Source organism: Rhopalosiphum padi, chromosome 2 (assembly GCF_020882245.1).
Source record: "Rhopalosiphum padi isolate XX-2018 chromosome 2, ASM2088224v1, whole genome shotgun sequence".
Classification (NCBI taxonomy): Eukaryota; Metazoa; Arthropoda; class Insecta; order Hemiptera; family Aphididae; genus Rhopalosiphum; species Rhopalosiphum padi.
This window is the reverse complement of record NC_083598.1, coordinates 51,083,478-51,109,452: the sequence shown is the minus strand read 5'-3', so window position 1 is coordinate 51,109,452 and position 25,975 is coordinate 51,083,478. Positions and strand designations below refer to the sequence as shown.

The following is a 25,975-nucleotide window of genomic DNA, read 5'->3' as shown; positions in this document are numbered from 1 at the left end:
TTAATGAAGATTCGAAATTTGTAGTTTTCGGAGGGGGCAACTCGGTGGACTTGGGATTCAGAAAAATCATAAGATACAACACGTCATAAAAGATTAATACGATTTTAACTTGTAAAAATGTCTATCTTAAAAGTCACACATGGAGAAGATTATAGCTTATATACGAATGGAGTTGTTCCATACTTTAAAAAATTAAATTAAAATTCTATATTATTTGACTTACTATTTACTTTATGACCTTTATGGCAATTTGTGTTTTTTTTAAGATTTTAAATGTTTATTTTATGTTATCGCGTGTTATCATTATTTCTTACCTTGTAACCATAATATACACGTACCATGTTTGTAGTCAGTATTAATTTGATAACTTGTATCATCACACCTTTTTTAGATAATGGCACAATTGACAAATTGTGTAAAATGAAACTTTCTGCACCTAAATTCTAATCTTATTTATTAGTCAGTATTCTAAATACTGTACATGTTATTAAAATGTAAATTAATTCTTTATAAAATGTTCCTAAACAATTAACATGGTTTTTTTTTAATTGTCACTGTTTGGTATTTATAATTGTGATTTAAGTATACCTTCTCTGTTTAAATAGAAGGGTTTGTGTCTACCATACTTTTTGATTTTTTTTTTGTGTAATTTTATTTATTAATTGTTAATTCTGTTGATGCCTGTTAATTATGTATATTATGTAACGTACACAATTAAATAAATACAATGCTTATAATATGAGTTGGTTTAAACGAAATAAAGGAATTGAAAAAACTGACGATCTTGATTTGTCTGCATGTTTTGATAGTTTTAATAAACATTGGCAACAAACCTTTGAAATAATTGATCGATTTCAAGTGAGTATTAAATATTATTTCATTTTATTTTTTAGTAATTTGTTTATTTTCAAACATTAATTGATTTAGTTATGATACAAAAGATATATTATAAATGTATATTGATAACCTATAATAGCTATTTTAGTAAAATGGATTTTATCATTTTTAAAAACATTATTAAAAATACCTCTATATGAATTAAAAAGTTGGCATATAACCATTAATTAATGTGTATTTTTTTTTTGGTATTCAAAATCAACTCATGAATTCGTAATCCACCTAGTTGTTAATGTATTGATATTTTTTATTAATTTAATGATTGTAAGAACTTAACATGAATATTAAACAATGTATTTAATTAAAAATAATGATTACAAATATTATTTGGCTTTACAAGCATTCATACATATATATTAATGTTGAACAAAAAATATAATTTATAGTTTATAAAATGAAACATTATAACTTATTTTTTAGACTGCAAAAGGCGTTATTAAGAATGATGATATTGTAGCCGTTATAAATCATTTAAATCAATTAATAAAGCTATTGTTACTGGATATACAATCAGCCAAATCTACCAATCAGTCAAGATGTCTTGAATACTTTTTGAAAAATCAATTACTTGGAAAATTATATTCATGGAGCTTAAAAACAGACAAGTAACTGTATTGTATTGATCTATATTATAGATGTATAGTTATAGCTTTTATTTGTATCAATCACTAACATGTTGTTGATGCATTACATTAGTAATTTTTTGAAAGAGTTAAAAAGATGATACACCTAAATTTGTTGTTTCCGTCTTACACATGTACAACAAAGCAAAAATTGTTTTGCGCGGGATAGAACCACTCAGGCTGTAGTGATAGTTAAGACTTCATATTGATATACAATATAGTTGAGAGAACATTATCAGTGAAATATTGTTTTTATTTTTTTTATATCATTTCTACGAAAAAAGTTTCTTATTGTTTCAAAATACATTATTTTTAAACTTGAATAACATATTGGTAGTTGAGACATCAAAAAAATAAAAACATTATTTCATAGCCAAAGTTCTCCTTTTTATGTAGTGAAAATTTTGTTTCTTAGTTATGACCGTAGTCTTCTCTGTTATTTCCCGTGCAAAACAGTTTTTGCTATGTTCCTCATTTACAAGATAACACGTGTGTGTATAGTGTTTTCTTAAAAAAAATATTTAAAACCAAAAGTATTTCTTACTTATATAATGATTAATGACCCCAACTCTGGATCAATGAAAGACAAGATATTTTTAACTTAAATATTTGTTTTTTAGCTGTTACTACAAATTGTTTATCTTTTATAAATATTTTTGCTTTTCAAATTACTTAATGTGTCATAACATAAATTAACTGTATTTTTTTTTGTTTTTAAATATAAATTATTTTTAATTTATAGTTTTTTTGTATTTTTAGATTCAAAAATTATTTAAAATTAGAACAACTAAAAGTTTATGGAGTTCTTCTTTCGGAACTTCGAGGACATAAATTGCTTTCTGATGATTCTATATTAAATCCATTATTATTAATATTAAACTCATATGATGGTGATTGCTTATCTGTAGAAATTGAAAAACACTTGGTTACAGTTTTAAGACAATTTTGTGTGGTTCTTTCTCATCAACCAAATATATTGTGCAACATCTTAAAAGAAAACACTAAAAATTCAAAGTAAACATTTTTTGTTGTACTTTTTTTTTTAATTAATTTAAATATTGTGATATTATTTTAGATGTGTTATATTGTCATTATTGATGGCATTTATACACCGCGATGGATCAATTGGCGAAGAAGCTCGTGATGCCTTATTGATATTTGTGTCATTATCTCGTCAAAATGATACATTAGCTAATATCATAACATCTAAATCAAATGTGAGTCCTGTATTGGCCACTGGTTTAAGTGGTCTATATTCAGTGTTGCCTCGAAAATTAGATTTTGAAAATGATTGCTACAGACTCAGCCCAGAAAATATTGAAGATGTACCAGAACTAAATAATTTTTTAGCTTCAGTAGAACTATGTAATGCTGTTGCTAAAATTTGTCATAAAACTGTATATGATCAACTTTTGGATTACTTATATCATGGATTCCTTCTACCCGTTGTCGGGCCAGCACTAATGCAGGTACATTTAAAATTAAATTTTTCATATTCAATTAAGTTTGTTTTAAATATAGAATTTTATATTATTGTGAAATAAGATAATTTAAAATATTTAAATATTCTGAATCCTATCTATGCGGTTCTGATATTGTATAATATATTAGCTTTATATAGACAAATCATGAATGTTGGAATATAACAGATATAAGTTTCTCTCTAGTTTTTTAATTTTAACTTCGTGGAAACAGAAATAATTGTTTGTAGGAATACCAATATAACTTTTATAGTTCTTTTTTTAGTAAAATAATATTTTAAAAAGCTTTTAAATAGTATTGTATTTACCTATATATATTTTACTAATTTAAATTGATAACTATTAACTTGTAACTTGTATGGTAATTTTTAATAGTAACATAGATAACAATGATAGTTTAAGTTGTTGATGTTAATCATTATTTTAATTAGAAGAACAAATAAACTCAAAAAATTACTTATTAAAAATTATATTAATTTTAGCACCTTAATAATTGTAATATTAAACATATTATACTTTATTATCAATGATCATAATGTATATAATCTTTTTTTCTGCTTATTAAGGGTAGAAACTAGTAATTAAATGTACATTGTAGTAAAGAATATTTTCCATTATTGATAATATTCTGAAATAACAAATATTAAATATTAAAAATATTACATGTATGACATAACTAAATTAATAATTAATATAAAAATCTGTAGTCAATAAAAAATTAATTCAAATTTGAATGAATAATTAGTATAATATACTAACATTTCTCATTGTAATTCATAACTTACATTCACATTAACCTATCACTCCTTCCCCCCTTTTTTTGCTTAATAAATAAATAAAAATTAATGCACTTTACTTTTATAGCAATCATTAATCATTTTGTAATAAGCTTTAAAGACTTAAAACACTTGTTCAAATTATGTTTTATTCTGTTTAGGACTTTGAAAATAACTGCGGTATCAATACACATTTATCGCGGGTAAAATTTATTTGATGTGGTTATGGCTCTTTGCATGTACAAAATTGAAAATTTGGCTATTAACTTATTTATTTATTTTTTATTTATCACCTTCTTTAACAGCTTTAAAAATTAAGGTTATTAGTTTACTTTAAAATTAAGTATAAGTTATAATTAAAATTTAAATCAAATACAGTATTTTAAATATTTGACTTAATTTTATACTAAGAAAAAATGTATAAATTACTTGTTTTCTTTGTTGAGTGCATGTTGAAGCTAGGCAAGGTTATTGATAATTTTACATGCTTGGTATATTTTAAGTTTTTGGATATTGAATTATTATTTTGCATGATAATGTTTAATTACTTGTAGGCTAAACGTTAAACATTTATAATTTAAAATAAAATCTTTATAATGTTTCATTTATAATCTATTAAGAGGACATCTTACCTGTATATTGTGTTGGCTTCATTCTACAAATATGTAAAAAAGCTATAAAGCAAATTTACATTTTGAAGTTCTCATTTAGCATTTTCCATTTTAATATTAGAGTAAATTTACTTATTGTTAAACTTCATTAAAAGCTAACAACATATTATTAGTTTTTTGAAAATTTCATTTAGATATTTTAATTTTGAAGCAAGTTAAAAGCATCTAAAATATTATAATTTAAAAGTTTTCATAACTTGCTTCAAAATTAACATATTGAAAAAAATTATTCTTAAGAATCACAAAATATGTTGTTATTTTTAAGTTTGATAATAGGACATAGGACATTTTAATATTAAAACTAACAAAATTAAATGATAATTTCTAAATGTTTGCACTTATAAGACAGAGACATCACATGCAGATGAGAAGTCGTCTTAATTTTGTATCTATTAAAAATTCATTTAAATACATTATATACACAAATGTTTAATTTATTAAAAATTTGATATATTACTTAAAATTAAACTATACCCTGACCAGCGAGCGAATGCGCCGCAAACCGACCAAAATCAGTTTTTCTGCGAATTCCCTCAATGACACCCAGCCATAAGCAAACCAGTTTTGATAGCATGATGACGCGGAGGATGCGCAGAATCGGTGCGTTCTCTCGCTGGACAGACTATAGAAATGTGGTACTAGTATAATCTAAGTAGTCTGATATCTATTATTTCTTAAGAATTATCTGTTTTTATTCCCATATTATATATTTTTTACTCTCATTAATTTTCTTTAACCATGTTTCATGGTTATTGCCATAGACTCTCATTTCACGTTTTTATCTTTATTAAGTTATTTTTGTCTTATTAAAAAACACTTGTATAGGAAAAATGTAAAATACGCTTGTCTGCTCTAATTTATCAAATAAATCTTGTGCTTTTAATGTAAATTAGTTCAACTACAAGAGTAGTAAGCTTCCTACTGTACATAACTTATTGTTCATAAACTTCCATTAACCATTCATACATATTTTAGAACTTGCTATATTATGCTGTGCTTCTTTTTTAATTAAAATAATAAGTATAATAATGTTATAAAATGTTAAATAAAATTAGCAACAATATTGCATCTATTATTTACATATCTGAATTATAGTCAATAAAACGAAGTAAACATTTATCCAATCATGATTTAATTTTTTTTTTTAATTTATATTATATTTACTATTTATTTTCTTATGAAACAAGACTATAATTATTTTATATAACTATGTAATTTTCAAGCTTTTGTGTTTTTGATATATTAACCATGTTTAATAATATAAATAATGATAGAACACCATTAATGGATTAACTGCCAGAACAAACAGCAAACATTGCTCTAGGGCCTTATCACTTTGGAATAGTAAGGTCCTAATATTATAAACATCAAAGTATCATTAATGTCATAAGTAGTTAATTAGAACTATAATAATATTATATGAATTATTTGAGCTGTTAATATTAAAAACATAAATAAATAAAATAAAATAATAAATATTTAAAGAAATTTATCATTGAATTTAAATTTAATAGCATCCATTATTGTGACCTTGAAGGCTTTTTTATATTTGACTTTTTCTTATCTAGACATATATTTATAGAACATTATGATTACTTTAATATATTTTATTATTTTGTACACTCTTAAATTATCTTCTAAATTTCCTTCTAATAAATGTTTATAATATTTTTGGTTTGTGTTTGCTGTTTATACCTATTTCATTTATATTAAAAAAAAAATACAATTATTAATTATTATAATTTAGTAATTTTATTTGTTTGAAAATGATGAAGGAGTCTATGCATGTGTTATTTAATGCTTAAAAAATAGAACTATCTTATTGAAGCAATAAAATGTTAAACTATTTTATAGTTTATTGTTGTAAAATCTAATAATATTTATTTTTTCCATTTTTATTTGTTGTACGTAATTAGATAATATCAGACTTAATACAAAATGTGTGTACATGTAATGTCTTATAAATATAAAAAATTACCAAATTTTGATTTATAAACTTTATAATCATTTTTATTATACTATTTTCAGGTGGCAGAAGAAGAAGTAGCTACAGCAACAGTATACTTAGATTTACTACTTCGTAGTGTCACTCATCCAGGACTTCTACAAACATTTGTAAAATTTGTTCTGTGTGAAAGATTTGAAAAAATAAAAATTATTGAACTGCTCATCAATCGAATTAATAACAAATCTTTTAAGGTACTCCATTAACATATTAAACACTATTATAGGGCTAATATTGTCGTTAAATATATATTTTTTATTTTTATTGGCCAAGTAATAAAACTTATATTAATAATTTTTTCTGCTTGTACATTTAACTCATTAATTGTAGGATAAATTATATGCATTTACTCTACTAAAGTATATTATTCTTTACGACTAAGAATTTGTTAAAAATGTCTTAGGTTTGTATTGCCACACTTGCTTTGATGGAAACAATTTTAGACTTGAATTGTGAGGATGTTATGTTGGAACTAGTATTCAAATATTTAGTGCCTTGCACACACATAATGCTTAGCCAACGTTCACGTATTAAACAAGTAGATTCATATTGTAAATCAGCTGACATATTTTTGTCCTTAATACCGGATGTCTTCAAGTGAGTTATACAAATTTAATTTGATTTATTATTATTAATTTGATAATAATTTTATAATATAATTTTAGATATAAGAATGTTAATTCTCAAACTTTATACTCTGAATACCGAGGTTACTTGAATTGTGCACGAATTAAGATAGCCGAATGTGCTATGGAAACTAAACACTGGACATATTTATATGATGGAGAAAATCCATCTCACTCAATAGGTAATTATATTTAAATAAGTTTTTTTTTTTGGTTAATAAAAATTTTCAACACCATACACACATTGGTGTTGTAAATCCCATTTTTATCAAGTTTGATTTACTTTTTAAAAATTGGTTTTCTGATAAATTAAGATTGGTTGTGCTTCAATAGTGTTTTTGATAATTCAAAATATACTTCATTTAAAAAAACAAAAAGTGACTGCATTAATACGTTGACACTTAAATTAATTTTAATACAAATTGTATACATTATACTTCTTTAATTCTTTGACAAGCAATTCAAATTTGATAATTTAGCATTGGGTATAATTTCAAGTGAACACATTTCTTTAAGTTTTCATTTTCAAATAATATTATGTGTTAAGTTTTCTCAATGTGTAATTTTTTTGTTTAATATATACCTTGTTTACTAAAAATTGATGTTAAATAAATGATAATGTATTAAACAATATTCATCAAATCTATATAATACAATCACTAATCAATTATTAATATTACAATATGGTTTTTAGTTGAAACTAAAACAAATGAAGTGGAGAATGATCAAAATAGCATATTATCAGCTGACGATAGTTCAAGTGGATATGAAAGTTTCAAAGCTGTGAAAGACATTGACAAGTATGATTTGAAATTTTAAAATGTAGAAAAAGATAAATATTTTTATTTTTCAGAATGCTCGGAAATGATGAGAGTTGTAGACCTGCTGATGAAATTTTATCAAACACTTCTTCACCGTGTGGAAGTGATTCGCCTACATGCTTTATAAGACAGACAGCATTCAAGACAAAAGAACCATTTACACAATATCCTTGTTTGGGTAAGATTGATTTTAATATTACACATTACACATACATTTTGTTTTGACATTTTTGATTTTTAGGTCCATTTCTCGAGGCGCTATTTTCAAATCTTGAAAATTTGCCTGAACAAGATTTTCGGATAAATCTACGTCTGACTGCCGTCATGACCCGTCTGTCTATGTACAACAAACCTTTAATTCAATCGTTGTTACTAAATCATTCAATGATCTTCCAGCCGTGCATACGTTCTCTGTTTCAAGTAATTACTTGTTACCCAATACTCTGTAGATAGGATTAGTTTATTAATCAATTTATGCATTGCACACAAATGTAACATTTTTACTAACTTTTTTTTTTAGATATTGCGTTCTTTAAAACAGACTATAGAAACCAAATTAAGCAGTCGTATGGAAAAAGTTAAAGAAGCTGAAACATTTTTAATCGAACGAGAAAATAAACTGTGCAACACTCAATGCAATCGTTCTGTCAGTGAAAAAATTCCTGAAGCATTTTCCAGAGGTATAAAATAATTTTTATAATTGTCGTTTGGATAAAACCCAATCTTTTAATCTTTATAAAAATACAATTTTGATTTGATGGGGTTTTAGGGGAAACCAAACGGCGTAGCATATCAGTAGCCTTTGGAGCAATGTTTAGAAGAAATTCTGGTAACAAGGAAGCCATATTAGAATCCACAAGTAATGGTTACAGGTATAACTGTTTTGAAATATACTTCCTCTAAAATAATGAATTTTCTAACCTATCAAAGTCTAATATTAATTTTTTTTTTTTTTATTATTATCATTAAAAAATACTAGGTATTATAAGGAAAACGAAACTGAGTCCTTAGACTTGCCAATAAATGCAATAATTCTAGCAGAATGGTTAAAGGAATTGTCGGCCATTTGTCAAGAACACACAATTAGTTAGTTAGTGTACATAAATATAGGTACAATTTGAATTATAATATTATTAATATTACTCATATTATTAGTACATAAATATATTTTTTTTACTGTGAACTTTTAAAAAGTTTTTACCCTTTTGAAGTTGTTAAATTGTTGACTCAAATGTTTTGCTCAAACCTATCGTTTTAATTAATAGATCTGTGAATTATTTTTTACTCATTTTTATTGTTAGTTGAAGCTTAAATTAGATTTTATGATATAATAATATCATATAAAATAAAGGAAAATATTCCGTCCATATTTTAAATTTGCAATTATGCGAGTATTAATAACTTATGTCTCATATTTCCATCACAACAGACTGCTGTACTTAATATTGACTTAATATTGGTGCATTCAAAGTTGATCTTCCGGTTGAAATAATCTATTATTATATAATATTTAAAGTCCATGCTATAAATTCAAACTTGTATTTTTATCTGAGTTCAAATTTAACTACTATATACCTTGAAATGCACAAAATATGTTGTCTTCCACCATAGTTAAGAGTAACTCATAGATCTTATAGACATTTATTTATTAATTTTTCATATTGTTAAACATTTAAAACTTCATTCTTCGCTTAATTAATTTTAACAAAAATAAAATGTTTTTAAATATTTACATTACATGTTTATCGATATTAATGTAATTAATAGTACAAAACACGACTATAGCTCTTACAAAAAAGTATAATGTGATTATATTTTGTTTAAGGCTAAACCATCTTGTGTCTTTTTTTTAAAAGAAAAAAGTATAAAATTGTATACTGAATGAATGAATCCTATGTGTTAAGTTTTGACTTCAGAGATCTGACAATGATATATTTTTGTAAAATGATATATTTGTTAACACAACGTTAATAAAGGACATTTCTATTGTAGCTTCCTATCAGATAATAATTTGTTATTTTGTGTTTATTGTTAGTTACCCACTCTAGCTATGTTACAGTTGTTAATATTATGTTGTTTTTACATAGTTTGTCGAGTTAATATTTTTGAAATACTCAGGACTATTATATTATTATTTTCTTTGTTCTGTTCATGTAATACAATTATTATTAAATAATAGGTAACTTTGTTGTTATTATAATAGTTATTATTATTATTATTTTATGTATAATCTTGCCATTTAGTTATTTCTGTAGTAGAAAAAAATTTAATATAATATTATGTTGTGTATTTGTGTGTAGATAATATTTAACTAATATATAATATATTTTATATCTGTTTTATTTATCTTAAATATATTATATATATGTATGTATTGTGTTATATTAAATATAAAATAATAATAATAAAATATTTATTTAATCGATATACAACATAACTATAGGAAAACATTAGCGTGCTAAAAGTGCGGATTCAGGCAACGTTTTGAATGCGTTGGGCGAGTTAAACTTTGACCCAAGATATCTGGGAATAGACGACTTGCGTTGTGACGGTGACTGGACCCGACTGTTCGGTGGTGCAGGTGACGGCGTCCGGTGACTGGATGGCGTCGAAACTCGAACGACTGGACGGCCAGGCGTTTGACAAGGATCGTGACGGGTCAAGAAGTTTTCTAATGTGTCCCATCCGCCTCCGACACGGACCATCATGTGCGTACCTTTTAACAACTGTGTAGAGAAAAAAATATATCAAACAATTCCTGTCTAGTGATGCTCAATAGTCAATTCAGTCGGTTACAAAATAATTTTGTACGTATTAGTGCATACGTGGGTAAATTATATGACGAGGGAGGAGGGGGTGTTCGGATTTGTAGTAAAACCATAATTGATCATCTACATAATTGACCTTGTGCATTTTTTGATTACACATAAAATTTTCCCTCACAAAATATTCGTTCGAATTTTCAAAAGAAATAAAGACCAAATAATTTAAGAGTTAAAATGGAGGGTTCTCATTTGAAAAACAGATGTTTTTATTGCCACAGAACACTTGTCTTCTTAAGTCGAACAAAAAAATCTCAACAATTTAAGTATATGGTCTTAGAGTATATTTAAATATTCCAAATTCCAAAAATCAGATTTTGAATAAATGCATTATTGAAGAAGAAAAATGGGTGAGTATGCTTCGTAAAACACTGTATCTATTCAATACACTTATTTTTAAATGTATATACCTACATCTACTATAATATGTCTATAATATAATTAAATTTTAAAATTGAATTTCCTTTTCTTTTTGATCAATTTATCTTACTTGCTCAGATGTTTCTATGCATTGCCATTAAAACAAGATCACTATACAGTTCGAAAATAAATTATAAATACGTAATATAAGAATACGTATAATCTAAACACGTTCGATAACCATAAAAAAAAGTCATTGTGAATCAGACCATTACATTCCAAAATCATATACATCTTTGTATATGTTCTACTTGTCCTAGGATCGTCCACAATCTCTATAAGAAATTATATTTCTTTTCACAACAACCGAATCAATTTAAAGCAGCAAAATAATCATTACCCTGATAAACACGTTTCGACCGTGTATATTGTATCGTCCTTCTCCTATTTTTTTCAATTTCAATTTTTTCCCTTGACAACGACACTGCGCAAGAGCTTGTCGACTAGCTTGTTTCACCTATAAAATTATTGTTTATAGGTAAGTAGGTACTTAATCAATAATCATAAATAACATTTTTCGTCATTTACAAATTATAATTTAGGTTATAGATAGTGGTGGTAAGATAGGGGCATCATTTTCTAGAACATATTCATTTGTATATCATAAAATTAGGGATTTTTTTATATTTTACGTATGTTTTTTGATATTGATAAATGCTTTTCCAATACAAATGTTAACATGTTAATGGTTTTAGACATTTTTAATAATAACTATGATAATTTTTTTGATTGAAATTCCTAACATAGGGGAATATCATATTTCTTGAATACTATAAAATTATGAGTATGATTAAGTATTAAAATGTTATTATTTTTTTTATAATGACAACATTTTTAATTTTACATTCCAAAACAGAATATTGTTCGATACTTTTATAAAAATTAAATATTGGATATTATATTATCAAATACGAAAAATAGATGGATATGGGCTTATAACTTATATTTACACCAAACGATATAAGGTACAATAAGTACATATTATATAACTCTCAAAAAAATGTTTAAGTATTAAAATGCCTATTTTTAAGAAGGTACCTAATAATCAGTATTTATATACTCAAATACTTTTTTAAAATTATAATTGCATATTTATACTTTCCAAAGCAATTAAGTACTTGAATATTTTTAAAAAGTATCTTTTACAAGACTATGACGATCGGCTTTAATTATATTTTGATTAGCTTATTGGTAAAATATTTTACATTCTACGCGAAATTTTGAAATAACGCCCTGCTGAGTAGTTGAAAGGAATATATAATATTATTTTTTCAAATTACTTTGTAATCGAGTTCACTTAAGTTATTGCCACCTTCCATTGTATAATCGTCGTCTGTAGTGTCCGACTCTGATTTCAAAGTAACCATTGACGTGGCCCCGAGGCTCTCGGTTCTCCTCAATTTACTCACCGATCTGATAGCCATTGGTATTGCACTGGTTGAACTATAATAAATGATTATTAATGATATTTTGATTTAATTTTTGTTTTTATACAAAACAAACCGATGTCTGATATTAGGAGTAGATATTTTTGTATCGGGGCCGTCGTTCTGGTCTCTGGCTTCTTCGGCGTCGATTTCTTTTTCCATTTGCACCAAACCCGGTGGTTCCAGACCAAATCGAGAAGCCAAGCGGGACACTTCCATCAGACACAATACAACATTACGAGGTTTGTTTTGCAAAACTGTGCAAGACATAAAAATATTAAAGTACTTCGTGTTTCTTCAAAATTAAAATTTGTGCGTATATTAATTTGTATATGAGTAAAGGTACAGTGGCGTATTTACTATTTAGATCGAGGCCCACGAAGTACATTCAATTTTGAAGGGCACAGTACTTTTATCATGATTTTAAAAAACTGAAAAATAATTTGTTCAATCATACGAAGACTCGAAAAGTTCATATTATGTAATATGTATATATTTATTAACTTCTATCATCTTAATTTAATAATTTAATTTCTGTGCTTAAGAAGACTTCCATCTCAAATATAGGCTACGGGGCCACTAAATTTCACGTTATGCCACTGAGAAAGTATGTAAATATAGGTACCTACCTAGATCTTCACTTTCAAACAGAAGGTGTTGGTGTACACCAAGCCGGCGACAAAATTGAATGAATTTTTCCGTATTGTCTCTTGAGAAAAAACTGTGCCTTGCCGCTGATTCAAAACAGCGTGAAGATATTGTCGGTAAATCCTAAAAATTAAATTTTCGTTATTTTTGTTTTAATAATTAATCACTTTTCAAACAACACATTTATATTATTTATAAGGGTATTTATAAGAATTTAATTTAATTTAAAATTTTTAAACTTATAACTGAATAATATCACTATAGTAGTTTCAAAATAGTGTGAACCTGCAAGCATACTGATCAATCAACTCTTTCCAATAGTAATGTAGCCACTAGTTAATAACAACATATAGTAGATATGATAAATGAAAGAAGGAGAACGTCTGGAGCGTGGCCCTTTATGGCAGTGAGACATGGACAATATAAAAAGCTGACAAAAAGAACATATTTGCATTTAAAGTGGGGTGCTATAGAAGGATTCATAAAATTAATTAGGTAGACCATATATTAAATGAAGAAGTTTTTCGTAGATTAGGATAAGAAATAAGCTTCCTAAAAGCTCTGAAGATTAAAACAGCTCAGCTTATTGGACATAAACACTGAGACATAACAACCTACTAACTACTAAGTAGAATAATAGAAGGAAAGAATAGTCCAGGAAGACCATACGATTACATAGGCCAATTAGTCAAGGATCTGGGGTGTGTAACATAATATGAATTAAAGCAAAAATCAAAGAAGCGTAAAGATTGGAGGAATGCTGTCAACCAGCCCTCGTGCTAAAGTTAAAAAAAATAGTTATATATGACTGTAGAACCACATTGAATTAATTTTTATTATTGCACGCACATTAAGGTAGATGAATTTCAAATTTATTCGCAGTTGTGTAAAATGCTTGCGGACTCGAATTGGATCACGCTATAGTCTTAATACTCGTAAAATACGGGTTCCCTGCAGCGTCAAACAGTGAAATAGCACGTTGTTATGACACTGAGTCAAAACGCGGCAGGAAAACCGTATTTTTAAACGATTAATTTATGTTTTAAATAAATCTAAAATTCAACGTACGCCTTTATAATGTCCTGTAAGTATTGACTCGTGTGCTAAGCACTCGATTGTCTTTGCTAAGCGACACAGTATAACACCATTGTCCAACATATCCAAAAGATTGATTGCATTCAACCAATCGATGTCTAAAAATAATAAAAAATATTTTAATCTTTGCAAAATCAAACAATTTTATAAAATAATTTTTTTATTTATTTATTAAATAATATGTTAACATATTACATGCTATTATAAGTCTTAAAACCTAATTATTATAAGTATATAGTGATATTTACATTTTATATTAAGTTATTAAGTACTTTTATTAGTGGTTAAAATTTAAATTTGATCTACTTCTGCGATGACATCTGATAATAGAAGGTCTTAAGATACATAGTCGTGGTTTTAAACGTCGGTTTTTTTGTTTTAATAATAAAATAGTTAAACTAAAAAGAAAATTCATTACGTTTTCCATGACTATATGTAGGTAGTATACTAGTATTTTATCACCTATACAGTTTGGATTCAACATGAACAGCAGTATGATGACTAAATGACTTTAGTAGGTATATCAGCGATGAGCCCTAAAATTTTAGTCACCGTTACGTCTTAAAAAATATACTTTTGTCCTATCTTATCTGGCATAATAGAGAATGACTATCGAATATAAGCGTATCCAGATGCCAGGTGACTAAGAATATTATTCAGTGTAATGCTATTCCAAATTTATAACTACTATTGGTAGAACTATACCGTTAATAAATAATTTTAACTGTAAAATATCTTACCTAAGTATTATTTATTTAAATAGGTAGATATTTTAAACCGAAGACATTTTTATTTAAGGTCAATGGTTACATAATTAAAACTTATCAGAATAATGCGAACAATATTTTTTTTATCAGTAAATTATCATCATCCAAAGCTATTTTTAATCGCATTATTTTATTTACCTATATATTATTATATAATATAAAAATATACCTGTATATAATGATTAAATTGTGTTGTTAAAAATTATCTTATCTTAATTTTGTTCTACTTTTACAAACTACTCTGATGCTGTTGTAAACTTTAAAATGCTTATACATTATAATAAGTTAATAAAATATGATTAAAAAATTGATATAATATACATTTATACATTAAAAGTTATAAAAATATTTTTTTAAATAATTATTTTTTTTTATAAGAAAAAACAAGCTTATAAGTTATAGCTCATTCTTCTATTTTTTTTTTAATTTTAAAGTATATACTTAAATAATAAATAGAGCCCAATATATATTATACGTACTTTGAAAACTGCATTACAATATAGTAAAAAGTAATGCAATAAATCTTTCATACATTTTATAAAAAAATATGTTGTATAATAGATGATTTATAATATAACCAATATAGGTACCTATACCTATTATTAATCAATAATCATTATACAGCTTTATATGTCTTATTACTTCTAATATATATATAGGTATTAGATATACATTTTAATATAGATAAGAGGTTAAATATATTTAAAAATGTTCTTATCTGTATACCTTTAGAATAAAATAAAATAGTTTAAAGTAAAAAAAACTGATATATTTATAATGTGTACAGATACATTTTCATATATGTAAATCATATGATTATGATTGTGTGTACCATATGTTAATTATATATGTATCATTACTCATTAAGTATTTATGTTTAGCATGCATGCATTATGCCTAATAGTTAATTCAGTTAATTGCAATAATGTTATTTAGATTTTAACAGATAAAATATTATTATTATTACCACGATAAGTGTCACTATAGAACATATTATATTTAAATACTTATTATTAAGTGTAAAGGCTTTGATAACTAAGTCATTAGCCAAAATTTACATCAACTTAATAATCATTAATCTAGTTAACAAATTTTTAATATTATAATGGATATACATTTTTTTTAATAGTAATTTATATGAATACATCATATACTATCTTATTTTTAAGTTTTAGTATCATTACCAATGGTTTGAAAAAAAGCCATGAATTAAATGGGTATTTTAATTCCTATAAGTAAAAATGGATTAAGATATTTCTTGTCGTGGCGAATTTCTGTCTATATTGTGTTTTAGAGTGAGTACTGAAGAGTTCATTACATTAATTACAGTAGGGTTGTTCTTAGTACTTTATTATACATGTATTTATGGATGCGATATCGGTGTGCTCAATTCTTAGAAAGTGCGTAATTATGTCTGAATGACAAGATATTATGTTTTCATATTAACTCTAAATTCTAATTATCCATATTATGCAAAAAATGATAAATACTTATAAAGGAACTCAACAGATCTTTAACAAATTTGAACGCATATAGGTTTTTATTGAAATATAGTATACGTATACATATATAATATACACAGAGGGCATTTTTCCACTTGTATTTTCTATTTGACCTTGAATGGGTGGGATCGGTGACGTCACTCCAGGGATGCTGTGACTGGGTTAACCAGAATAATATTGATTCCACCCTCTTGACTGGATGTTATGTTTTTACTGTTTTGATGCTCTTTAAATAAATTAGATGAAACTATACGTTTATTATTTGTAGGTGGAATCATTGAATTTAGTTTCGCAATATAAAAAAAAACCGCTATAAAATCTATGAAAAAAAGTATAAAAAACATCCATCATTTTGTTCCACTAATAATAGATATACGAGAAAGATAGAATGGTAAATCATGAAGGCCTCTTTTGTCATGGTTGTGTTGTGTTCTTTTTTTTTTGTTATTATTTTGTTATTATTATTTTTTTATACGTGACATTTCAAAGTCTACCATCTAGTTATATCTATATAGTATACCGTATAACTCTCCTTACCACTACAATACCTATACTAGACTCAGTACGACGTTATAAACATATTGTATACATATATTAGAAGGTATCAATAAAATATATTCTAGGAAAAAATCATATGACCTTTTAACTGGAATAGCAAGATAGATTTTTTTAGAATGATTAAACAGAAGGTGACTACAAATTATTAAGGCCAGTAAACCCAAAATCACGAACTCTTGATTAGTTTCCGCAGTGATCGAACAAAATTAAATAAATATACCTAATATGCATGTTGACATTATAGAAACGAAATCACATGAATAATAATGTAAAACGTGTAAAATGACATTTAATTAAGAATTATAGGTATACCTATTTTAATAGATAAGCAGAAAAAATAATTAGAAACGTAATGCAATTTTAATTTAAATATTAACAGTTTATTTATTTTATTAATTACAATTTAGAGTTATATAATAACTATTAACTATACTATACCAAACTGCATAATGAAAGAATATATTATTGTTCACAAAAATTAAATTAAACATAAACTCTATAATATTTATATGGCTAGGTACTATATTATTATGTATTTATATAATAATATTTATGTTTTCTCATAACGATTTTTTTTATGAAAAATCAAAAAAAATCGTTCCTACTTATTTATTTACTCGTAAAGCGTGCTCGTTCATATTTATTTTAATTACTTAAATTACACGTTATATTTTATCTTTGGTCCAAAGCTCAAAGATTCATTTTATAATAATAATTTTTACATCTAACGTTCCTAAATATGATTATTAATACTTAATGGATAATATGAATTTTAAAAAGTTTCAAAATTGTGTGTATTCTATTCAAAGTATGCCAGAATACACGAATAATACCTACCTATAACCTATTTATATTTTATAGCATATATGTTAAATTATAAATACATATTTTTATGAAATTTGTTCCATGTTAAGCAACGATTCTAGTAAAAACTAAATAAAACAACGAAAATAAGCCATTTATATTTATGTACTACATTGTAATATATATTATGACGACAGTAAATAATTTTGTAGATATAACGATACTTAATACAACAATATAGCGTGACATATGGCTTCAGAAACAGTGTAAAAATGATATTCATTGGTTCGTACCTGTAACGGCTGTACCTCACTAGTCACTATATCCTGCAGATAATAACATGAATGCCTACAATATTTCAGGTTTTCCGTTTACTGACAAATCCTTTTTGCGTGACTCCCGCCGAATCGAATTAACAGTAAAGCAAAATATTATAATTTAATTCCGCATGATATTCTATAGAAACGCATAAATACACGCCGTGCACGTCATTTAAACATGATTTAAATTAAATAATACGAGATATATACATTGTCACATTGGTTGTAATTCGTGTTAATGGTTCGTGATTTTATATATTTATCAATTTCATGCCTATTATTATTGTAACCTGTGATAATATAACAGTCAATTCAATCAATTTATATAACTACTACGCAATGTACCCATAGTAATATGTACTTTAATGTATATAGCAGTAGGTCAGTGCATACTGCATATAGACTATATAACTAATGCACCTAATGTACCATAAGTACTAATAATTATATAATAAGGTACGAGTAATTAAATTATTTTTCTTGCTCCATAAAATAAAAACAAATGTAAAAGTTCAGCCTTAACTGTATACTTAATATCTGTACATATAGTAAATACAAAGTGTCTTGCAGACTGCAGTATGATACCCATATTGGCCTTATTATACCCGCTAATCTTATCCCAGTCATTAATTTATTTTTCTATCTAGATTATATTTTTGAAGTATAACTTTGTAAAACTATAATTTTTGCTATAAATTATTATAACTAATAATATTTTTTGATCTAACTTAATAATTAAAAATAAAAATAAATTTTAATTTTCACTTATCTACTTATTAATTTAAAAAAATATTGCGAATGTATGGGGATAAGTAATTTATTAATTTAATAATACACATATATTGGAAAAGCTTGATTTTCGTTAAACCTAACCTATAATTATACAAAAAATATTCCATTTATTTTAAAATACGATGTCTATTTTAATATAAAAGACATCATAGATACATTTTTATGTACGATAGCTATCCTATTTTAATAATTATATAATTTCACAGTTTCACAGTTAAAGTTAAGTAATGATACAAAACAATAAGCAAAATATATAAACCTACGTAGTACGTATTCTATATAACTGTCAGATTACAGCTGGATAGTATAGTCAGTATATTATATACTATAGTAGTATAGTGTGTGGATAAATTATTATTAAAGAGAACCTACCTATTCATAAATCATAATACCAAATTCAACACTAAATTTAATTTTCATATTAATTAGTAATTACAATAATATTATAACAATATTCAGCGCCTATAACGTCAACAATTTTCACTTACCTAAAGATTTATTTATCCAGTCCGCTAAATCTTCTTGTAATGGTAAAAGCTGACGATTTTGACTGTCTACTATTTTGCCTTGATACTGTTCCAAATATTCTTGATCCGTATCAGTAGAAGGGATCCTATGATCTATGAGGATACCCTTCTGTTTCGCGTCCATTTTCTTAAGTGATGAACGCGAAGGGATCTTGGATCATAAATGTTGTTGTTGTATGGATGTACTATATAATAAATTAAAATATAAGTAGCTGTTATACGAAAAAAAATCCATTAATTTGTTTCTGTTTCCGCAAATAAATAATTGACAAGTAAGGTATAAAACTATATACTTTAATTTAATAAATATTTAATAGTTAATAATCAAATCTGAGTGGAGACATTACTTCGATCTATAATTCTAAGAATATTTTCTAATTAATTTATAATAAGTAAAATAGTAACTAAAATAATTAAAATATTAGTTAATAATAGTTAATATTTTGAAAATATATTTTTGTACAGTAAATAGTATTTTAAGTAAAAGTGAAATGTTTTTACTAAAGAAATTCATCAATGGATCAATCGTTATTATGCGTTTGAAATTTAAATATCTAATGAAGAAAAATGTATTATTAATCGTTCATAAACAATATAATGTGGCTTTACACTAAATTGTTTATTTCCAATAATAGTAAAAAAATATGAGGAATATTAATTTAATTTTCAAGCTTAAGATGTTAAAATTAAAAATATTATAAATTCTTAACTATAAAATATAATAGCATAAGTATATAATATTATTTCCTAATATTCATTAATTTCACTGTTTTTGCAGATTATACATTATATGTATTTATATAATGGATTAAAATTAATAGTAAATATTTAAATACCTTTTATTATAATTTCTATAGATAGAGCTAAATATATTTCATACAAAAACACAACAGTCATAATTCATAAATATAAGATAATTGATAAAAATTAAATGGTAATATATTTTAGTAGTATTAAAGTATTATACGGTGTGATTCTTTTAATACAAATCAGTTTTAAGTATTTAAAAAATATTTATTTTGGGAATAATTAATATATTTATAACATTTTATGTTTTTCACGAGTGAGTCTTAATATGTTGTACACTTTTTTCAATAAATTAAAAAATATCAACATCTATGATTTTCAAATCCTATAAACATAATAATTATCATCAATATAATTTTAAATATATAACGGTTTTTTTTTTATCGAACTTAGGTTTAAAAATTATAAATCTAGTATTTCATACTACATATTTAACTTATAATTTACGTTGATTTAAAACCATCTTGTATCTACAAATTAAATTGTTATGGTTCTTATTATTATAATTTTTTTTTGTTTAGAACTGGCAACTACCTATATTAAAATGAATGTATAATATATATTAATTCTTTGATTTTTTTTTTCTCGAAATTTGAATAATTAGAGTAATTATTTTTTAGATCCATTCTTTATTCAGCATATAAACAGCAGTATAAAATTACCATTTCAAAATACAACAAACTTATACCTACCTCATACAGTCATATGAGTTATATGGTAGCGGTTGGCTTGTTCGTGACAATATCAAATTGCCTTAAACGGTTAAACTACAATAATTCTTCACCAATCTTATATTTCCTTTTCGTTAAACTTCATAATTTTTAATTCATATATGATGCGGGTGTTGTTAAGTGAACGTTTGACCCAATTGTCATGGACAGTTAACATTTTAGTGAAAATGAAAAAGCGAAAAGCGTTATAAATTTGATGGTCTACTAAACTAAACAGAATTTTAAAGTCGTACAAATCAAGTATTCATTAAAAAATTAATTAACTTTATTTTAGTATGTAAGTAGTTAATAATAATAAATAAAATGTAATACACCGGATGCTATACAACTACATTGGTATGTTTCTTGTATCATTATTATTAATTGATTCAAAATCATAATTTATTTTTCGTTTAATAGTTCATTTTTACACATATTATTATAAGTATGTTATATACATAGTACATACTATTATATATATATACTTATGTTCTGCTTGAAACATAATCCCAATACGAAATATTAATATAATATACAATTAAATACAGGTATCAATACATTATGTAGGTAATTTAAGAATTTTGTGTCCAATATTCAACTAATTATATTTATAACGAAATTTGCGGAGTTTCCTGAGTAGGAAAATATATCTATATTCAGGAATGAGAGATAAATAGTCATTTTAAAATAATATACATTTCTATAGTTTTAGTTGCCCTGTGTTATGATAAAATTGAGATTTCTGTTAGATTTCTATAACGTCTTTAAATTCAATTTTCTTTAAATTTAAAATTTAAGTTAAATGAATGTGTGGCGTATTATCATAGCACGCTATTTTGAATCTGTTTTTTATTGATTTCAAGACATATTTAGCACCAAACTTAGATATTTTTATTCCATGCTAAAAAACAGAAATGGCTCAAATTCCTTTTCAAATAACTGCACAACAAATTTAGAACTCGTAGGTTAGATTATTTAAACTACAAAAACGAATTGTTTTAAAACTAAAATATACACTAAATATTTACATGTGAATTTTAAGTAAACTTCTAATTTCTTTTTTCCTATAATATTAAAATAAATTACATTAAAATATATACCTCTATGTGACATAAGCCTTAAATATTTATAATCTAACCCTTTCAGGCATCAGTCAGAGTTCCTGACCTACTTATATTATTATCGCAGATAACTTAAAACAATTGTTTCATAATAAATACATTTTCGCAATAGATTATCTGGATATATTTTATTTAAAATTTTAAAAATATAAAATATAATTTTTAAACTGAAATATATCCAAATAAAAAGTTAAATATTCAAAAAATAAATACGCTTATGCGCTTGATCTTAGCTCAGACAGCTCTATTCATGAGAATAATGCCAAATAAAATAAATTTAAAACTCATCCATATTGAAATATTACAATAAATAATTAACAAGGATCCATACATAAAGTATTATTAAAAATAAACAATAGAAATAAAATTTCAATTGTTTTTACAATTTTACTATACGTTTAATAAACCATTTAATGTATCAACTAATAGCTATGTAATTTGTAATTAAAATATATTTTTTAAACAATTATTTACTAATGTAGTATGGATATGGTTTTTTCTAATCAACAAATTAAGTTGACCGTTGTGCAATGAATTTTCAATAGTTAGATTTGTATATATTTATTATTTATATATACCATTGCAAATAACACTTAGAAAGTGTCTACTAATCAATTTGTTTCGGCTGAATCTATTTTCTATCAATAAAATATATAAAAACACGGTAGAATTGTGTTGATACTGGAATGAAAAACGTGTCAGTTACTTATAGGTAGGTTCATTTCCCACTATACGGTCTACCTAGCACAGGATTGTGTCAGTATGACACCCAAAATATCCTATCAAACGCTTGGTTTCCCATTGTTTATATTATTATACAAATTGGCCTATATTTTTTTAATAAAATATTGAGAATCATTTGGGATTAAAATAAAATTCAAGTACCTAAATAAATTTAGATATCTTCCGACTTTTATTTTTTACTTGATTGTTTAACCAATTCGATCAAAATGATTCATTTACTAAATCAGTTAAAATAAAATAAATTTAAGTTAAATAAAAATTATTATTAGAACTACCTATATAAAAGAAACATTTACTACCTATATAGGTATTATTCAGTATACCTATAATGAATTTTATTAAAAAATCTAAGTTGAATTCTGTAAAATTCACATTTTCATTATTCATCCTAGGCACACTTCTTTATATGTATTTAAAAAATAATAATTTTAAATACCTAACCAGCAGGAACCTATTTATTTTATTATAAAATGTTATTATATTATTTTATATATTAACTATAAAGCTAAGTAATTTTAAAAAGTATTTTTCTATATTTATGAGAATGATATGTAATAACTATATATAATAAATATTAATAAAATTATGAAAAAATCTGAACGTGATTTTTTAAAGTCATTTTTACACGTGTGGTTGTAAGAAAAAAGCATCCATCACGTTTTTAATATAAGTACCCCGAGGTTGTCACATCACATAATTGGAAGCATATTTTTCATACTTTTTATATTCAACATAATAGTATATAGTCTCATTTTAGGCATGACGAAACAATTGCTGTCCGGACATCATTACATTGTCAAACTTCATAATATATGTTATATGTGTGTGTGTGTGTGTGTGTGTGTGTGTGTGTGTGTGTGTGTGTGTGTATGTGTGTGTGTGTGTGTGTGTGTGTGTGTGTGTGTGTGTGTGTGTGAATGGGGAGCTGAATCCATGCGTACGCCTTCATTGTAACCCAATAGATCAAAATATTACAAACGCAAGAACAGTTATAATGTGTTTGAGTATTTCTATAATCTATTATACAAGGTATTATATTCTATGTAAACGAAATTCATGTAATCGTACAGGAAAATATATATTTTGATTTTAAATATTTTGACTAATAATATACATAGACAATAGTTATACTATACTTTTTTACAATATTTTCACCAAAATCGAAATCATAATGAAATTAGTTTTATATTTATTTAGAAATGAATTAATAGATTCTAAATTTGAATTCATATTTCCAAAATAACTATTTCTTTAAATACAATATAATTAATGATATATACTAACAACCAATTTTACGTAAACAAAATCCAAATTAAAATGGACATCCATAAGTCAAAATGTGTATAATTAATAAAGTTCAGTACGTAATCAGTATAGTAATATAAAAGAGTATACTTATTTGTGGTACCTACATACAAGATATACGTAACTAGATGTATAAGTATATTGATATAAGCAATTACAACATTATTTCGTAAAAGTAATTTCTAATTGTATACATTTTTTTTAACAAAAATGTTTAAGTAAACTAAATATGAATAACTATGAAATCATATACATATATATCCATAATTCGAATATGATTTTAAAGTATGACATTTTATGAATTTTCAACCATTAATAAATTACATACAAAGAAAATTCTACTCACTTTATTGATATTGAACTTTCCATATTAGAAACTTTAGTACTGATCTTAAACGTCGATTGAAAAATCGTACCAGACATAATTTTATTGCAGCGATGAAGATCAGAAGAACAACGAAAATCACACGAGCGCGCGGCGATGGAAACTGTATGTTTTGGCGGCTCGGGATAGGAAAACTCGGGAGAAATTGAGCAAAACGCTCAGTGCTGCCTTGTGTGACAACTTACAATATTTTGTTGCGTGTATATAAACCATTATAATTTATACTACAATACACAAATAAGCGATGTGGTGTAGGTACAGAAAGGCTTCGTATGAGAAGCCCCGAAATGTAATCCAATGCAATTAAATTCATTTCTTCTTAATTTTTTTTTCTCATTTATTATTTATTTTACTCCTTGTATTATAGACATACATATATAAAATACATATTTAAACACGATAATCTTTACGTTTACATTAATGTTAATTTATTATTGATAAACAAGTCTTTTTCTATTCGTTATTAATTAAATAAACAAAAATCAAAATCAACATTTATTAAAATTTAAAAATATTAATTTAATCCACCAGTTACACAACAAATGAATAAAAAATATTTTTCAATTACAAAAAATAATTAAATAAACCATAGTCTGAATGATAAGCATCAAGAGCAACGGCGTAACTGGGGGGCTCTAGAGGAGGCTGAGCCCCCTGTATTTGTATTTAGCCCTCTATAAAATTTTACCTTTTAGCCTCAATTAGCCTTCAAATCATTTTTAACTTTGGTTTTGTAGGACTCTAGCCCTTGTAATTATTATAAATCCTAGTTACGCCCATAATCAAGAGTTTCCCTATTGACGAGAACTTGCCTATCTTTTTTCTTAATATAAAAATAACCCTATAAAGTTATAATGAATCTAGTATTACTTTTTTAAGCATTGAATGTTAAAATACATTTTTTTATAAATTTCAACTACAAAATAATATACCTATACATTTTTATGATTTTGACGAATTTAAAAAAAAAAATAATTATGTCTGAATAAAGTAGAAAGGAAATTCCTTTAATTTTGTGTATAGAAACTATAACATCTAATTTTTATTTGTATGTAAAAGTATAGATATACGTGTATTCGAAGGGTTTCCGGATTGTTACGAAGGGTATATCTGAGTTGGTTCCCGAGTCCCGGGTCATAACATTTTCAATTTTCCTTCCCAATTTATACATACTTTTAGGACTGTCCACATAATATTATGCAGGGATGGTTAAAAATTATGATCTTTTTGTCATGGTAGTTAATAAGTAATAAATAATAATAATAATGTTTTTTTTTTAATTAAAAATATAAAATAAATAATAATAAATTAATAAACATAC

At 25.1% G+C, this 25,975-nt stretch overlaps 2 protein-coding genes across 3 annotated transcripts; one reads left to right on the top strand and one right to left on the bottom strand.

Annotated features, from left to right (window-relative positions):
* The first annotated feature begins 429 nt into the window (after nt 1–429).
* LOC132920092 (FHIP family protein GJ17503) lies at nt 430–10,270 on the top strand. 2 transcript variants are annotated; one of them, XM_060982163.1, is made up of 14 exons: nt 430–858; nt 1,318–1,502; nt 2,280–2,534; nt 2,596–2,989; nt 3,939–3,980; nt 6,477–6,647; nt 6,857–7,050; nt 7,119–7,261; nt 7,774–7,879; nt 7,933–8,078; nt 8,142–8,320; nt 8,421–8,580; nt 8,670–8,772; nt 8,880–10,270. In XM_060982163.1, exons 1-14 carry the CDS (start codon nt 739–741, stop codon nt 8,989–8,991), a joined length of 2,310 nt encoding a protein of 769 aa, XP_060838146.1. In that variant the 5' UTR covers nt 430–738; the 3' UTR covers nt 8,992–10,270. The 2 variants fall into 2 exon arrangements, with proteins under 2 accessions (XP_060838146.1, XP_060838147.1); XM_060982164.1 differs by lacking the exon at nt 3,939–3,980 and having other exon boundaries at nt 431–858.
* Nucleotides 10,271–10,296: 26 nt separating this feature from the next.
* On the bottom strand, nt 10,297–24,777 carry LOC132920093 (growth arrest-specific protein 2-like). Its single transcript, XM_060982167.1, has 8 exons — nt 24,616–24,777; nt 19,544–19,767; nt 14,286–14,410; nt 13,199–13,340; nt 12,646–12,826; nt 12,423–12,585; nt 11,483–11,599; nt 10,297–10,626 (listed from the first exon to the last, which is right to left on the bottom strand). The coding sequence occupies exons 2-8, from the start codon at nt 19,704–19,706 to the stop codon at nt 10,351–10,353; spliced, it is 1,167 nt and encodes a 388-aa protein (XP_060838150.1). The 5' UTR covers nt 19,707–19,767; nt 24,616–24,777; the 3' UTR covers nt 10,297–10,350.
* Nucleotides 24,778–25,975: the final 1,198 nt, after the last annotated feature.

Excerpts from the sequence above, each read along its gene's own strand:
- LOC132920092 (XM_060982163.1), top strand. The coding sequence starts at position 739 with ATGAGTTGGTTTAAACGAAATAAAGGAATTGAAAAAACTGACGATCTT. Across the intron at positions 859-1,317 it reads AAATAATTGATCGATTTCAA|ACTGCAAAAGGCGTTATTAA; the intron begins GTGAGTATTAAA and ends CTTATTTTTTAG. Across the intron at positions 6,648-6,856 it reads TTAATAACAAATCTTTTAAG|GTTTGTATTGCCACACTTGC; the intron begins GTACTCCATTAA and ends AAAATGTCTTAG.
- LOC132920093 (XM_060982167.1), bottom strand. The coding sequence starts at position 19,706 with ATGGACGCGAAACAGAAGGGTATCCTCATAGATCATAGGATCCCTTCT. Across the intron at positions 12,827-13,198 it reads GTTTGAAAGTGAAGATCTAG|TTTTGCAAAACAAACCTCGT; the intron begins GTAGGTACCTAT and ends TGTCTTGCACAG. Across the intron at positions 11,600-12,422 it reads TAAGTGAACTCGATTACAAA|GTGAAACAAGCTAGTCGACA; the intron begins GTAATTTGAAAA and ends ATAATTTTATAG.